Below are 18,033 nucleotides of genomic sequence, written 5' to 3'. Positions count from 1 at the left end.
TTTTTTTCTTTAGGATGATCAAAGTGGGGGTATCTGCAAGGTCTTGTTCATTCCCAGTGGTTAAGCAGCACTTGCAGAGCTGGGGGTCTGCAGGGAACCCAGACCTGCAGGTTCTGCCAGCAGCGAACCCAGGGCGGCCTCACGGTGTCTCACAGCAGAACCGGACCTGTGGGGGTGGCACACAAGGACACTTTTGGGACACTTTTGGGACACTTTTGTGGCGGTGCAGCGGTGTCCAGGGTCGGGCCCCTCATGACGAGAAGGACCCTGAGGTGCTGGAGCCTGTCCAGGGATCGGGACGGGGCTGGGGAAGGCTCTGGAGCACAAGGGCTGTGAGGAGCGGCTGAGGGCGCTGAGGGGGCTCAAAGGAGGCTCGGAGGGACCCTCTGGGTCTCTGTAATTCCCTGTCAAGAGCTGGAGGCCGGGAGGGGATCGGGCTCTGCCGCCAGGCAAACAGCGACAGAACGAGAGGACAGCTCTAAGGCGCGCCAGGGGGGGTTTAGGTTGACATTAGTAGGAATTTCTTCACAGAAAGGCTGATTGCACCTCAGCACCTGGGGCTGCCCAGGGAGGTGTTTAAGGAAAGACTGGAGCGGTGGTGTTTGGTTGGTGTCGATGATTCGGAGGTGTAAGTGACTCTGTGATAAACAGGAGCGCTGTGTGGCGGCTGCTCGTCCCTCCAGGCGGGCTCAGGTTAACCACAACATCCCCTCACACAAAACCGGCGGGCTCGGGTTAACCACAACACCCCCTCACACAAAACCGGAGCGCGGCGCCTTTAAGGCTTCCCCCGCCCTTCCCCGGCCGCGCTTCCGGGTGCCGGCACGTCACGTGGGCGGGGGAGATGGTAGGTGCCGGGAGGGGGGGGGAAGAAGGTACCACCCGCCGGGGCGGGGGGAGCACCCCAAAGGGGCGGGGCTCACACGGAGGCGTGGTCAATGGGGAGGAGCGCGGGCTCAGCACTCTGTGGGCGTGGCTCTATATGGGCGTGGCTCACCGAAGGGCGTATGTACTTATGGGCGTGGTCAATGCAAAAGGCGTGTCCGCGCAAGGGGCGGGGTTTCCTCTGGGGCGGGGTTTCCTCAGAGGCGGGGCTCCGCTGAGGGCCGGAAGATGGCGCCGCCCAGTCGCGGTCGGGCCCGTCGGTGCTGCTGTGTGCCGGCCGGGGTTCCCCCGCCTTGAGGGACCTTCGGGGCGGCTGTCCCGGCAGCTCCGGTGCCTCGGTGCCGGCGGAGATGGAGCAGCGCCTGGCTGAGCTGGTGGAGGAGCTCACCACGTCGGGGGAGCCGCAGCTGGAGCCCGGCAGGATGAAGGAGCTGAAGAAGATCTGCAAGTACGGCCGGAGGGAGGGACGGAGCCGGGCCCGCTGTTGTCCCCAGGTCGGCGGTCCCGGGCGGAGCAGCCCCGAGTGCTCTTCTGGGGCCTGCTGTGGCGACTGGATGCTGCCAGCGCAGAAGCTGTTCACTTAAAATTTTAAATAAATTACGTCCCCGCGCTTACGTTTTTACATAATGAGCGTCTTTTTTAATACCTCCTCCTTCTTTTCCTTCGTTTTCGCCTTGCTCAGGTCGTCGGAGGAGCACATCAGCCACGCGTACCACCTGCTGCTGACGCGGCTCCGAGAGGAGCACGCCGAGATGCGCTTCTCCGCCTTCCAGGTGGTGCAGGAGCTGTTCGCCAGGTCCCACCACTTCAGGACGCTGCTCATCTCCAACTTCCAGGAGTTCCTGGAGCTCACGGTGGGCATAGACCACGAGCAGCCGCTTCCCCCGCCCAAGGAGGTGGCGCAGAAGCTGAGGAAAGCAGCCATCAGGGCAGTGCAGGACTGGCACGAGAAATATGGGGAGGCCTACAAGCAGCTTTCCCTGGGATACCACTTCCTAAAGCAGAACAAGAAGGTACTTGGCGTTTTTTACTCCACTGTGTGGTATCAGGTGATGATCACCAGGAGATGTTTAAAGTAAGGAAACCAATAAATGTTAAAAAAAAAGAAAGCTGTAGGAGACAACATTGCATGTAGGAGACCTCGTGTTGAGGATGGTCTTTGGAAAACAAACCCCAGGCTTTCTGTTCATCTTGCAGTACTGTAGGTGTTTAAAACTCTGGTCTTGTACTCATGGCTGGGCTGTGCCTTTTTCAGGGTGTGAGTACTGCTCACTAGCTGGCTTTCACCCACTGTTTCCTGACTGGAGCCCCAAGGTTTAGCTCTTTTGGCAAGGGCAATAATGGTCATGCATTAAACTGAGGACAAACAGCTGTTAAATCTTTCTGTAGCTAGTTTAAACTAGCTTGATTTCTGTACTGAGCTGCCCCATTCTAGGTCCCCTTTACTGTACAACTTTGCCAGTATACATGCCTGCCACCCTCAGCTGCAGTGTTACTGTGCCAGAAAAGAGCTTTTATGGAAGAGAAATTTCATGTAAACCTTAGCTTTTAGATGTCGCTTCAAGTTACTGTGTTTGGAACATTCTGCTGCTTTAATCTGTCTTCTGAGGTGCAACAGTGAAATCTGCAACACTATTCTAGCATTCACACTACTACAATGATAATAACAGGCTTTCAGTAAACATACTGATTTTCTTTCTCTTCACAAAGACAGATTCAGATTCCTAACAGCAGATGAAAAGCTTTTGTGATACATGAAGTATTTCTGTTGTTCTGGTTCCACAGTAAGCTAATGGTGCTCCCTACTGAACTGTGCTGTGCTGGTTTTTTATACAGATTTTGGCATCTGCTCACAAAATAGGATTTATCTTTGAATTATCCTTTCTTATCTTGTTTAAGAAAGGAAGAAAACAAAATGACAGTGGCAGGAAGTGCAAGACTGTGACAAGGGGGTTTTAGCATGTAATACAGTTTCACACAAGTGTACAACAGCTCTGCTGAAGTGTGGCAGGTCTGTCTGTGCTCCTGGGGTCAGTGGCTGCTCCCCAGTAACAACTGGGGGATCCCTCTCCAGGTTTTGAACAAGCTGTGCTGTTTTCTAGAGCAGCTGGATTTGAGCTCCTCTACAAACATTTATATCAATAGAAGCAATCTCAGGTAGTTTGGTAACTCTTGTACTCAGAAGATTTGATGTGAGCCAAGTGGCCTTTTGCCAGCTTAATGCTTGAAGTGTGAGAAGCAACCAAAAGTTTTGAGGAGGCATTTCTACTTTTTGTGGTAAAATACATCACTGTTGAGTTTTACTGGTTTGGCACAGCAGTATGGGGCAGCTTGGGTGGAGTGTTAGCTCTGTGTGTGGCCCATAGTTGGGTTTTGGTTGGGTTTTTCTTAATGATCACCAAAATCACTCTATAAACAGTCAGAAGATGACAACTGCTGTTCTTTTAGGGTGTAAAGCTAAAGAACTTCCCCCTCTGTTAATGTTAGTAGGTCTGTAGTAATAGGTACCAAGTAAGTGCCTCTATAAATGTTTGACTTCAAGAGCAAATAATGCTTCAGTATATATGAAAGTAATTGTTTTCAAACCCCCATCTCAGAGTTTAAAAGAAGAAGAAAGGGGAAAAATATTTCACATATTTCCAAGTGTTTGCATATTTGGGCACATGACTCATATTGTGGTATCTTTGTAGCTGAGGAATGCATGGATGGAATTACAGAACAGGATTTCAGGTGCACACAGAGTATGCTACTGCTGTATTCCAATATTTTCACAAAAGTTGCAGTAATTGTCTCAGCCTGCTGCTTTCAGTTGAGCAGTTCTTTGCTCCTCAAACATTTAGTTCCATAATTGCAGACCAGCAATAAAAGGCTTCATGGTCCTTTTGGTACAGAGACTGGGAAAGGATGGGCAGATGACTCCACTGCAGGTACTCTGGCAGGAGGCAGAAGTTGTGCTTTAGGAGGCTGTGGCTGTGTCTGGTTTTCTGTGCACTCCAGTCTGACTGGCAGCAAATGGTGGCTGCAGTTCCTGGGCTCTGCATCTTTGTTCTGCTTTTGTGGGCAGTGTTGCTCTTCGGGTGGATCTGTTTCTCCCAGTTCTGTGTGGGGAGCTTTGCAAACCTGTAGAAAAATCAGGTCCTGAAAACCAAGAAAGCTCACTCTGGTGCTCTGCATTGATGCAGTAGCTTGTGAAACCAGATCCCTTCCCTCTCACCCTTCTGCCCACCCATTCCCTACTGAAAAACCAGCCTGGTGAGTGTGCCTGTTCCTAAACTGATGGAGACCCTCCATGCCAGTTTCTCTGACAGCTGTTAGATAAAAACATTTGTGTGACTCCAGAACTTTGTTGTAGGTTGTTGAGAGCCGCTAGTGGATGTTGACATGCTTGATCATCTAGCAGTGGAAAGAATGACAAATCTTCACTGAGTGCTCGTGATGGAGACATTGCAAGAGAGTCTGTGGGCTGCACAGTCGGCAAAGTGCAGGCTTACTCAGCACTGTCTGTCTGGCAGTTCATAAAAGTTATGTGGTAGCAATCAAAGGAAATTCTGTGTCTTTCAAAAAGGTTTCCTTCCACATTAATGCAATCAAGCCTCCCTTCTTTAAAACAGGAGTGAATTTTTTTTGTGTTTTCAATCCCTTCTAAGACCAAACTTTAAAAAAAAAAACAAACACCAAAGCAAATATTGCTAATATTTTAAGAAACAGTGTTTTGAGTTGTTCAGATTAATATTTATAATTCAGCCATAAGGAAGTGAGACTGAATATTTTTTCCCTCAATATCAAAATCCAACAATGGAATTGTAAAATCACAAATTAGGTCTTCCTTAATAAAATTGAAGGTCTTCTCTTTTACTTTCCTTTCTTACAAAGTTCTTTTGTAAGTTTTATACACACACACACACACACACTGGTTGTTATAGTGCTTACAAATTTTCCTAAAATTCCTGGTGGACATGATGTGATGTTTTCATGTAATCTTAATATCTCCCCTGCATAGTCTCTTCCTGCTCATTCTCCCTCACTCCTGGTCTCCAGTGCTGTGACAGAAGTCTCCCAAAGCCCTGTTTGTTCCTGCACTCTGGATATGAAAATCTAAGGGGTTTAAGGGGTTTGTTTCTCTACCTTATGATTTCCTTTTGAAAGCCATTGATTCTCAACAGTCCTTTATTAGTAGGAGTAAAAACTCTGCAGTTATTGATTCAAGGGGGAGAAGAGATAAAAGGAGATGCTGCTGAGCTTCTGGCTGATGGCTGATGTTACAGGATTTTTCACCACAGATAAGGATCTTAGGAAATGGATTTTCTATATATTTCTTAGGATGAATGTTACACTTTTTTCTTAATTTCCTCCTTAGGTGGATTTTCAGGATGTGCATGCCAGAACTGTGGCTGAAAGGAGGAGGGAAGAGGAGAAGCAAAAACGACTGGAGAACATTTACAAAGAAAAAGTCAAAAGAACTGAAAAAGAAATGGAAGGTTGGTTGCTTTGCTTCTTTTAGTGCATTTTTTGTTTGTTTTTTGTTCATTTTTAAAGCAACCTTTTTAAAGCAACCTTTTTAAAGGTTATATAAAATAAATTGAGAGAATAGCTACCCAGATAATAGCTGAGCAGAGAAAGCAGGAATACTGCATTTGTTGGAGCTAGCCCTCCCTTTCTGTCACCTAAAGAATATCAGGGAAAGAAGTGACTGTCATGTGAGTTCACTAGGAAGAGATGGAGAAGAAAGAAAATGTTATCAAGTAAAGGTCTGGTCTCTAATTCAGTAAAGTATGAGTGCATCACCCCAAGTAAACAAATCATGAGACTTCTTGGAGCTAGTGACTTAATTTCTGTTAGGCACAGACTTCCCCATGCCTTGTTGGCCTATGGCATTACTTATATATACAGTCCTTGTGTTCCAGAAATACAGGCAATGGTCTGCACAGGAATCTTGGATGCAGTGTAGGATAACTGTGAAAAGTGTCACAGTGCAGCTAGAAAATGTAACTGGGGCCTGAGTCTCTGAGCAATATGTGCATAGAGACACATTTCTGTCACCCCAAAGAATAACAGAGGTAGTAAGTATATTATGCTGCAGTTTAAAGGGTTATTTAATTAAATTACTTTGGTGTATGTAATGCATGCAATGGTGTCTGCATTTATTCTGCATGCTGGAAATGTTTTCATGCGCTATAGTGGAATTTTAAAGAGATTAACTTTTCTAAAGTAACTTATATCAGTAGCATCTCTTTGAGCAATAACATACATTCATGGCTATTCCTACACACAGCAATAAAATTCATGGCTGTAAAACGAATACCCACCAGCATCACTAAGAATATCTCATTGAACCTTCTTTTCCTTCAAATTCTATGAAGCCACTTGAGTAATCTTTACATAGTGAAATTTTAGAGAGGCTAAGGAAAGGAGGAGCCCTGATTCTACATGTCTGGCATGTAGATTCTGAAATTCTAGATTTCCTGCTTAGGGATTGTCACTTTTATAAGGACAATTTCTGCAGAAGAGGAAGATCTGTATGGCTCAGTTGTGAGTGGAGAAATGGCTTCCCCCTTTGGCAGTCATATTTGCTTTGTACCTCTGTGTCTGCTCTGCAGACATTAACACTTTACAGTATCTAATGATTTTATAAAAAATTGTGTCTTGATAGAAATGTCCCAAGAGATTGCTGATACACTGACAGAGATGGAAAACTGTTTCCAGCTGCTGATGCCAGATCCTCTCAATTTTGGGGTGAACGAGATTGACCCTGAGCTCAGCAAACAAACATCTGCTAATGAGGCTGGACCTGCATCCCCCTTATCCTCCCAGGGGGAAGTTACCCCATCCTCTTTGGGGTGCATGGATGATGAGCAGCCCTGCTGCAGCAAGGACATTCTTCCTGTTTCTCAGTGTGTTACAGCTGATGGAAACAAGGAGGCAGATGAGAAGGCTGAGCAAGAAGAGCTGGATGGAGGCACAGGCTCAGATGTTCGATACAGTGGCCCTGCTCTCGATGATGATGATGATGATGATTACCAGACTTTTGTTAGGAACCATGGGCTTATTTCACATAAATATACTCTAGACCTTGAAATCTCCACAGGTACCTGGAAAAACTTCTGATATGTAGCTGGAGGCATCCTTTCTCTGAAGTGTTTTGTGCTTGTGGTTTTGGTTTTGTTTCTGTTACTTGAATGCTGGGGTTACTGGACACCACTTTTTTTGCTTTGGGATTCCTGGACACCACTTTGATTTTTTAAAATTTTTTTTTAGTTTATTATTTATTTTTCTATTTCTGGTTCCTCTAGTAACTGTTCTTTGTTTTGGGTGTTCCTTTGTGTGATTAGCAGATTTCATTAATTACCTTCTAAGACTGAACTTTTCTAATAGTTGTTGCAAGACCATTATAGCACTTCATAGTAGCTATAATGAGTCTTTTGTGTTTAAAAACAATCTGTTTATCAAATACAAATTTCTTTCTCTTTGCTATTCACCTCTTTCCCTCTGTAGCTGGGGAATAAGCTGCTAGTTTAAAAATCTTACAGTTGGATGTTTCTGAAACTTCTTCCTTGCAAGCAAGTAGTTTTGCTAGGAAGTGATTACACCATTTTTGTATAACTTTGCTAGTGTGAGGTACCTGTAGAAAAATCAGGATGGTTTGTGTTTTGGAAATCTCTTACAATTCCTGTCCTAAGGGAATTCCATGTGCAGACAGTAAGGGTGATATCTGCTTCTCTTTTTGCTGACAACAATGAGTGAAAAGTATAACTTTCACTTGGATAATGGCATACTTGGCTTCTTTGACAATCAAGTCCCTGTTACTACCAGGGTAGGGATTATTTTGTATTGAATATGAAGAAATTGGTACAATAATTCATTTGAACTTGGGACAAGATGTAATGAAAATAGTAAGACTGAACCTGTCTGTGATTTATTTGGTCATTCCTTGATAATGATGGCTAAACAACTCTTTCTGCCATGTTGGATTGAACACTTTTCATATTTTCCTCAGATTTTTTGAGTGTGTGGATAGTAATAGAATAATTAATACTGAGCAGAGAAGCATTCTGATGTTTGTAACTCTCCCTGAAGTGATCAAATGTCTTAATTTGCCTTCTTAAGCTCCTGTAGTGCAGATACCATAAATGTCATGCACTATCTCTTTTCCCCTGTTTTGAGCAGATATAAAAGTGCAAGAGAATGAAGACAATACTGCTATCATAAACAGTGTCATGGATGCTCACAAACTTCTCAGAAATAAGTTCTGGCCTTCTGTGCAGTCCTGGATTCAGGTGGGATAAAGAGAGAAAATTTTTTTTCTTCATTTTTTAGTAAAAAGATGGTGAAACCAGGACTGGGATACAGTACAGCTTGAGGGAGAGTGAACCACAAGGAAATGAAGGTTGAAGAAACAGGAGCAATCAGAGAAGATTTCCATTTCAGTGAGGGTGGACTAAAGGATGCTGCAGGACCTTGTTGGATAGCTCTCAGCCTTGGGTGTGGTACCTATAGGCAATTCTCTTTTTTTTTTTTAAGATAGGTAAAACTTGGCTTCTTTGCAAAGTCTTAAAGTAAAACACAGCTTATTTTTGTTAGACAGCTCTCTATCAGCTTAGCAGTGTGTCATGGAGCCTCCTGCATGGAATTTGGCCTACTGGAGGGCACTCTCAGAAGATGTTTGTAATATCTGTTCATTCTTGGCTTCACTAGTTGCTGTTAGTTTTATAGTCTGGATAGAAATTGAATTGGTTCACTAATTGTCACTTGTACAACAAAGGAATTTGTGATGCTATTTCATTAATTATGGGGGAAAACTGGAAATATTTTTTGGCTCAGATTTCCAGAAGAGAATAAGGATGTTGTTTTCTTGGTTTGCAGCTACTTACTAGAGCAGGAGTCAATGATGATCAGCTAAGACGTGCCATTGAACTCAAGAATAAAATGGAGACTGCTATGAGGAAATACAAGGAAATGGACATTTCCTTTAAAGCAAGAAAAAGAAAAGTGGTGAGTTTCTTAAAATTCTGTTTTACTAGAGCAGGCCATTTAAAGTTTAGCTTGTGTAGAGAAAAATGCTCTTTCTCTTAAGCCATAACCTGGGAAACTTTTCAACACAGGTTTTATTGTAAAGTACATTAGTTCAGCTGATTGTAGCTTCCTTCAAGGAGCAGTAAACACCTGGATAATATTCCAGGGGCCTGGTTATTAGAACAAAACTGTTTAGGCATCCCTGTTGTTGTTTAGGATAGAGAAGTGGGTAAGTGCAGATTGTATTTACTCTTAGCTGCTTTATGTGTAACACTGTTAAGTCCTCAGCTTCTTTTGTGCATATTTCTCAATAGAGACTGTGTTGCTCATATTCTTTCACAATTTGCTAAACTCTGAGAGTCTCTCAGTTCAGGAAAGTCATTTCTCTGCTATGTAGCATTTACTCTGTACTAAACATGTAATGAGATTAAGGTTATGATAGGAAAGTTTAGAGCATCCAACTTATTTCACAGAGATTATCAACCTTATTTCACAGAGATTAACTACCTATGACAGTTCTTGTGAAATAGGTAGACTTTGTGAGTAAACAGAAGCTGAAAGATCAAATTCATTATTCAGACCCAAAAAGGAGTTTATGGCCTGTTTACATAGATAAAAAGCAGAGCTGCATGATTCTAATTTCTGTTGGCTATGATGAAATGAAATAACTGCATAGCTTGACATGAAAATAAGTGCTTTGGGTCAGAGTCCAGAGTCTGGTTTAGATTTACTGGATTGTAAGGATTTGATCTGGACATAACACTTTGAGCTAAATTGTGCAGCCTCATTTAGCCACGACTAAATGTTGTAGACTTTGCCTTCACTGTACAAATGAAGCTAAATCAAGATTAATCTGGTTCATCATCTTAACACTTCCTGATGTGCCACACCAGTCAAAAATGCCAACTCTGAATGAAAAGTACTGAAAGACTGTCTTGTCAGAGGCTTTTGTCTCCAGTGAAATATGTGTGCTACCTTTATGCAACCAGCTATGAAGGAATCCAGACATCTGCTGTCATTCCTGCCATTTGCTTGACAGGACTTCATTTGCTGCACCTCTGCATGGAATATTGGTTGCTATATTTCTTGTAAGATATAAAAGACATTCAAGCCTTGATTTTCATGTGTGTGTGTGAATGTGATGTGTGTGTGTGTTAACAGTGGTATTGTTACCACTTAGAGTGACCAATGCTGTCTGTATGCTTCTATAGCATGTTTAAAACTAATAACTTTATTAATTTGAAAGCTAATAAATGCCATTGTTAAGAGGACAAAGATAGGAAGCACATAATGCTCACAATACTTTCAAAGTGAAGCAATGCAGACTGAGTTAACTTAAGCATTGAAAACAATATATAAATATTCCTAGGGTTTCTCTCCAGTGGAAAATAACTAAATTTAGTGTTAGTGCTGAGCTATTTTAAATTTATAACCTGAACACAGAGAGCTTTGTACAGCAGAAGGAAACTGCATAAATTATATTTTATTCATGTGTCAGATGACTTTATTGAAACATAAAAACATGGCAAATTGGGAGTCTAGTAGAACAAAATAAACAGAATCTCTTAGGCCATGGTTATTGAATCCCCATCTGTCAAATATTTACATGTCAGCATGTGAAACACTGCACACATCTCCTCTTCTCTTGAGCATTGCTGCCTGTGTTAGGTGTTGTGGCTTTGTCCAGGTGTCCTCGTGTCCTTGGAGCTCTTGCCATGCCAGTTTTGCTGTCTCTGCATCTCTGAAGCCAAGAGAAGCAGTAGTGACAGCCTGGCTGTCCTGCACAGCCCCGGCTCCCAGCCCCCCTGTCCTTCCAGATGGGATTTGGTGGCACATGGGACCACAAGTGCTGGGGCTGCTCATGTGTGGGGATGAGCACAGCTGGAGATAAAGCTCAGGGAGCAGAGAGGGACAGTGTGGATCAGTGGCTGAGTGCACAGGGTCCCATGTAGATGGGTTTGTGGGTGGTCTGTGCCATCTCTGTGTTTGGACAGGATGGCAGTTCTGCACTCTGAGGTAGCTGTATCCTTAACTGGAGAATGTGAAGGTGAATTGTTTGTGCGCTTGCTCATTTCAACTGTCATTATGATCCTGCACCACAGCAAGCCATTCTTTCAGGGAGAGAGGTTTTATTTAATTAGCAAATATAAAACAGAGCGACAGGGACTTGGCAGCTTGGCTGGAGACTTGGGCTTGCCCATGCTCCTGGGACTTTCTGCATTTTCTTCATGCTCAATCTCCAGGTTTCTGTGGTCACTGATTTTCCCCCTTTTCATCTGTTCTGTTCTGTGGTTTTTTTTCTGTTCTGACTGGGAACAGAGGGAGTAAAGGCTTTACCCATCCTCAAACTGAGATCAAGAAAGTTGATAAAGGGAAGAGTTTATTGAGAGACAATGAAACTGGAGATTTATTACTGTGAATTCCACTATAACTCTCAATCCCACAGAGATTTAAATTGCCACTTCAAAGAGGAAAGGTCCTGGGGTGCCTTACATTTGCCATGTGTCGTTGCTACTCTCTTTTAGCTGATCAGTTACACATGGATATGGCTGAAATGCAAATAATTGTATATATCTGGAGTAATTCTTGATGCTGCAGTTTAATATGAATATACCTGCAGTGTAGCTTGATATAAATTACACTGAGAGCAAGAAATTGGTGGTTACGTGGCCTGAGAGGAAATTTTTCCACAGAGGAAATATTTGCTTGGTTCACAAGGTGTGTGCTTTTGGCAGTCCTTATTATTACATCCATGCTTTCCATTGTTTCTCATTTCATTTTCCATATCACAGAGCACAAGCCTCCAAGGCAGGTGCCTTTGGCAGTCAGAGCCTGTTACACAATTAGCACAAGTTATTTTCTCTCAAGTTCTTTTTTACCTTTACTGAAAAATGAAAATGTCAAACTGCTTTTCAAACCACAGGAGAACTTCCTGGAGGTTTAGGGAACTTCCCTTTTATACAAAGTCTCTTGAAGGAAAGCACAGAACTTTATACAGTGAGACACTTTGACTTTAAGTGGTTTATAGTGACATGAGCTATAACTACTTTTACTTTTCTCCTCCATGAGAGTGAAGAACACAAACCATCAGAGAGTTTAAATTACAAGGAGGGCCATCATTTCTATGTGACACTCACACCCTGCCAGCACAAGCAGCCTGTGTTTTGTGCTTGCCTCTCAGGAGCTGTGGGAGGAAAGGGAAAAGAAAAACAAATGTTATCCTTTAACTGTCTAGAAACAAATCCCTTGAAGCAGATTTTATAATTATTAATACAACCCAGTTGCCCACTCCACACATTCTCCATTCCCACTGCTGTGCTCCCAGTAGATCAGAAGTCAAAGCATTTTTTACAAGGTGTTACTTTTTCAGATGGGTGGAGAGTGGACAAAAAAATCACAGACTACCCATATTGGTCAAAGGCAAATGAGTTTTTGTGTGCTTACATGGGTTATGTTCACTGTAGTTAAATCCTTGTTTGGGGTGTCAGTCAGGTTTCTGACAGGAAATGCATTTTGAGGGTATAAACATTTTGAGGGTTTTGCAATTCATTTTTCTGTGAATCTGGGTTTTGGCTGAAGAGAGTGGGAGCTGTAAAAAGGCTTTTATTTCACGGTAGCACGATGCTCAGACAGGAACCTTTCTTCTCCGAGTGCCTGCTCAGGATAATTCCAGTGCCCAGTAGAGGGAGTGCAAACTGCATGCTCCACATTTTTCTCTGTGCCACCTTGATCCAGAGCCAGCCATCTGCTCAGTCTGTGTTTCCAGGTAAACTTACCTGAAACAGCAACACCAGAGAGATTTCAAGTTAATTCGTGACTCTATAAATTATTGTAAAAGTACAGCTGTAATTATTGGCTTAGATTGGTGTTTAAATGAACACTACTGTTTCCAGACTTTCAGTTCTTTTGCAGGAATAACTTATGATCAAATTGTTCTTAATTTTTTTTATTGCTGGTTAGAAATAGATTTGTTTCTCAATGTCTTCTTCCTTTTCTTATAATACTGGAATTTAATTTTTTTTCTTGTTTAATGTCTGATTTGCTGCTGATTAGGTGCAAATGATCTTGCAATTTTAGAGAGGACCAGTATGTTCTGTATTTTAAATCATGCATGCCACCTTTCACTTACATCCTTTCCATAAAGACTTACCCATTAGGATAATACTTGAAATCCTGACATTGTTAATAGAAATGTAGCTCATTAGCTGGACTTTGTGCACTCAAAATATGCTTATGTCTTATGTGATTACCTTGGGAAGCTGTGGAAGGTTTAGTACTGAGGCTGGCTAAAACTTGGGCAGACAGAATCCAGGAGGAAAGATGCTGTGAGAAGCATCCCATTCATGTGTCTGTCAGCAGAGGGATCATTTAACAAACCTGTTACACTTTGAATTTTAAATTTCAAGTTACGTTAACAACCAGGGATATACAGTTTTTCATTAACTGTATCCATTACTTTTTGTTTCACCTTTCCTTATCTTCTGTCAAATCTAAGCATGTGCTTGGATCTTGATTTATTCGTGTACTTAATTTTATCCATGTGAAACATCTGGTTGAACTCAATAATGCTATTAATAATTAGATTTGGAGGAGCCTGTCCTTGTGTTGTCCAGAACCTGATACTCAAACCTCACGATAATACAAGTAAGATTTTTTTCAGAAAATTGTTACAAATTTACAATTTAAATATTTGCTGCTAATTTAGTCCTAAAATACATTAAAAGGTTTAAATTTTAATATGTTACAAATTAAGCTAAGAGTTCTGCCAATTACTTGGTTACAACACTTGCTGATTTTTTTCCCCATGTCTTCAACTACAGTTGGGCATTTTAGCAATTCTAATGAGTTATTTCTACCTAATAATTTTGTAGCTTTATAACCAGCTCTTTTCAAGTTTGTCTTTTTGTTAAGTTAGTGCTTGCTTTAGGAAAAAAAAAAAGCTGCACTTGAATTTTAGATTTCTTTTTCTGCTCCTGTAGCCATAGAGGATCCAGTCCTGTTGACAGCTCTCTGTAACAGCTTCCTGTAGTTACATCCTTACAGTTTTTTCTCTTGTTCATTTTAGAGAAATTTTAGTTTCTGGGGGTTAGGTAATTGTCATCAGTGATCCCTCACAGTGCCTGAAACCACATTTACTGAAACATGCTCAGACCATGCAGCAAGAGAGGCACCTTTGTAGGGAACTCTTTTCCCCAGGTGCTGCTTTTTAACAAAAACTGCAACTCTTAGCAAGAAGTTGCCCTATGAAAACTGGAAGCATTTAATTTTAAGGTTTAAATGATAACTTGATGTTGATTGTTAGTATGTTTTCTGTAGAGAAATGTGGGAATATTTGATAACTACAGCAGCATTATTCCTAAAGATGTTCTTTACCAGATTTATACATTGTTAGCATGTAATGTGGTCAGAATAAATAGTAAAATTTATTAATATTTATGTGGTCAAATTGGTAGCCCAGGCAACATTTAAATGGTTTGGATTTTTTTGTCTAGGTAATATTTATCAAAAAAGCCAGATCAACCATAACTGTAAAAGTGAACACAGAATATTAACTAGGTCATAAGTATTTGCTTAATGCTCCCTCTTCCCTCCTTCCTGTTTTAATTGGTGTTATTTTTACTGTCATGTTTGTCATGTTCTTATTATTTCTGTTAAATGATCACTTTTCAGCTAAAAGAGCTTTCTATTTTTTTAAGTTTTATTAGGATGTAGGACTGATATAAAATAAAACTGTAAAATTAGCCCTCAGAACAGCAGTCCCTCGTTAAAGTGTCTGATAGCTGGGTGATGGGTTTGGTTGGTTTTGTCTCTTCCCTAGAGCTGAATGTTGCTGTGGTGTGTTTCATGCTTTGCCCTGGCCATGCAGCCTGCCACTGCTATGAAGTTATTAAAAATATCTTGTTATGCAGATCTAGCCATGAATTCTTGGGGCTGTCACTGTGACGACCTCTGAGCCCTGTGTGATTCGCAGGTCGCACAATGCAATTTGGAGCCCCTCTAATAGAGTGGAAAATAAAGGAGGATGTCTCCATCATCAGGTTAACCCTTATGTTAAGTATTTAAGTTTTTCAGGCCCAAGGGTCATCTCCCTTGATTCATCTATGAATACTGAGCAGTGTGTATTCTCTAAGTAGGAGATATAAATTTGCTTCCTGCTTTTTATCCATCCTACCTTGCAAGGGGAAATAGTGTTTTGAAGTGAATTTTTTTGTGAGGTTCATAGAGGTACATTGCTAAATGTGTATTTATAAAAATGGAAAAGGAAGAAAAGTTTTAGGCTTGAAACATATATTAATGCATTTAAATTTAGCTGATGAGCAATATGAAAGTAAATATATCCACATCTAAAATGTCTTTGTACCTGAAATCCACAATCAGAAATACATGTAAGGTTATGTGTATTTGCATAGAATAATTTTTTACCTGTCTGTAGTAAATTAGGTTTATTTAATTGAGATGTTATTGTTAGACGTGGAAGCCTTCGCTAGTTTAACTAAAACTGTTGCTTCTCCCCTGAATGTGATCCTTACTTTCTGAAAAATGTGGATTGTGCAAGAGAACTTGGCCCTTTTGATGTACCTACTTAAGGATTAAGATGGTTTATGCAACCACGATTTTGGTGGGTGGTAGGAGCTCAAGTAGTGAGGTACGAAAATATATCTGAGGACACATCTTGAGTGGTTATTGCTAAAGAAATACTGAACTTGCCTTACAAAATCTTTCTGAGGTAATAATTTTGTCCAATGTACCATTTTTCTAGACTGCCTTTATTTTCTGCCTTCTGAAACTGTGAAGGCACACACTGGTCCACTGGGTCTCTTGGACATACCATTTTTTTTTGAAAGGATTAATGAAGAGGCAGAGTCTTTTGAACTGGTTTTTGAGCTTGCCCCCCCAGGACTGTGAGAATCCTCACAGACTCTTGCTTTAGGGAAAAACTGGTTCATCAGGTAGTTGTTATATTGCTAAAGCAATTTGGAGCAAGGTGTGTTCATTCTCCAGTGTACTTTGGCAAAGTGTTGGGCTGGAACCCTTCAAGCATTTTTGCTAACTCCTGGAAATTAGGAAATAATGTGAAAAGTGCATTCCTAAATAAAGGTCAGCCTGGCCAAGATGCTTATGTGCTGTTGAGCAACTACACCTAGAATGAATGGTGATACTTTTACGGGTGAACATAAAATGTGCTTTGCCTGGACCACATATCTAATTTGCAGTCATGGGGTTTGAATTTATGTTCATATCACAAAGTGAAGGGGAGGGAGGCTGTGTGGGAGGTTCTTATAAAGACAGCTCTGTTAGTAGTTTGTGTTTTCCTTGTGTTGCACATGAGAAAACTCAAGCATGGTTCTAAAATCTGTCCAAATGGCAGCATTTATTTCCATGTCATCCTGTGTTGGATGATAAAAAAGAATGGAAAAGGAGGAATGTGTCTTTACATTAAAGATACACTGACTACTCAGTTTCTATTACTGGCACTGAAGAATTTTACCCCAGTCACTGTTTTCTTGCATAGAATATCCCCAAGTTTCATTTTAACATACCTGAAGTATGTTTTGTGTTATGGTTGAATAAAAAATGCATGTGCTTAAGGTTGCCCCTCTAACTAGGTTCTACAGCAATAAATATTCTGGGTCCCTAACCAAAATCTTCTAGAAAAATATTTAGTTGGCTTTGAGTAGATGCACATGAGATATTGGCATGGTGGAATAATTTGCAAGATCTTTCAGTGAGGGTATTAGCATATAAATAGCAGATGCAATGACGACCATCACAGCTGAGTACATTTAATTTTTAGTTTATAAGATAGAATGGGTTTTTAAATGCATAGCCATCAAGCCTGCTGAAAGACAAATGAAGTTTAGAGTTCACTTGTCTGAGGATGTCTTACATCATTTTTTTTTTAGAAAAGGGAAACAGGCACACATAAAACTGAACAAAAGTGATTTCTTGGGTGAAAAGTAATTGAGATTGCAAACCAAGTTAATTAGACCATGCAAAATTTATTTAATGGTCCCAGCTGTAGTTTGCAAGTGGTGTTTTAGTGAGTAGATATGACTTCTTCATGTGCTATCTTTTCTCTTGCTTCTTTTTCTAAGATAATTAGTGGTGGCTGTACATCTAGTCCTGTAAACTGATTGCATTGTATATTTCAGTAATTTTATTGCTTGCTTTAATTATGATTGCAGAGACTCAGGTTTTTAAATCCTCTTAACAGAATGTAGCAGTCAATTTGTATAAAAGTGAGCAAAGGATCAAGGGCTTTTCTTCACATCTTTCCAAGTGCTGTGTGGTGGGTGGAGGCTCTTTTCACATTTATAACTGGTTGGGATGGGTGAACAAGGCCCTTAACTGGGGCTCTGGTTGCCCTGAGCTGCACCAACAGATGGAGGCTGTTGGAGCATTGACTGCAAAGTAAAAGAAACAATTGCATTTCTACTTGCATCCAGTGCTTTTTCCAGGTTTTTTAATAATGCAGAGTAATAAAGAAACATCTATTTTTTCAATTTTTTTTTTAATGAGTTAGGGAGGAAACGATTTGATTGCACTTGTCTAGTTGGAATAGTCAGCACTATTTTCAGTTTTTAGTAAAAAATCAGGAAAATTGTGAAAATGTTCTAAGTGATTACAGTGAAAAGAATACCTGTATATTTTCTGTCTTTTTTTAAAACCATATTCTCATATGTAAATAAGTCCAGCTCAAGATTCTGAAAATTGCCTAGGTAAATCCCGTTTCTTCTCACAGGAATATAGCTACCTAGTTAGTGATCCTACCATGTTAAAGAAACCAGCAACCACCACATAGTTTTGCAAATACATCATTCTATGACTTAGATAAATAAATACAAAAATAAATACCAGCATTTTAGAGCAGATTAACAGGCCAAAAATTCCCTTTCCCTTGGAACTTGAGGAGCAGTGGTGGTGCAAGCAGCCTCTGGTGTCTGGGGATCTGGTGGACCATTCTCTAGTGACAGAGAGGGGCTGTTCACCCTCCATCTGTGCTAAGACTGTGGTAGAGAGTTTCCTCATATCACCTGATAATTAGAATGGATTTGAACCCAGGAGCTTCTTTCTCACATTCTTTGACAGGTGATTGAGAAACAAGCAGTTTTGTTACTACCTATCTTCGAGGTATTT

The 18,033-nt window shown here is 41.1% G+C and overlaps 1 protein-coding gene across 2 annotated transcripts in view; it reads left to right on the top strand.

Annotated features, from left to right (window-relative positions):
* The first annotated feature begins 1,138 nt into the window (after positions 1–1,138).
* UVSSA (UV stimulated scaffold protein A) overlaps positions 1,139–18,033 on the top strand; it is a 44,223-nt gene continuing 27,328 nt past the window's right edge. The window contains exons 1-6 of one of the 2 annotated variants that reach the window (XM_066549230.1): positions 1,139–1,333; positions 1,568–1,898; positions 5,243–5,363; positions 6,536–6,970; positions 8,050–8,159; positions 8,746–8,874. In XM_066549230.1, the coding sequence (XP_066405327.1) occupies positions 1,236–1,333; positions 1,568–1,898; positions 5,243–5,363; positions 6,536–6,970; positions 8,050–8,159; positions 8,746–8,874 (1,224 nt within the window). In that variant the 5' untranslated portion in view covers positions 1,139–1,235. Of the gene's footprint in view, positions 1,380–1,567; positions 1,899–5,242; positions 5,364–6,535; positions 6,971–8,049; positions 8,160–8,745; positions 8,875–18,033 lie in introns of both variants that reach the window. The other variant, XM_066549229.1, reaches the window with a different exon arrangement.

Source organism: Molothrus aeneus, chromosome 4 (genome assembly GCF_037042795.1).
Source record: "Molothrus aeneus isolate 106 chromosome 4, BPBGC_Maene_1.0, whole genome shotgun sequence".
NCBI lineage: Eukaryota > Metazoa > Chordata > Aves > Passeriformes > Icteridae > Molothrus > Molothrus aeneus.
The sequence above is the reverse complement of the archived record's forward strand: the minus strand, read 5'-3'. Positions and strand labels throughout refer to the sequence as shown.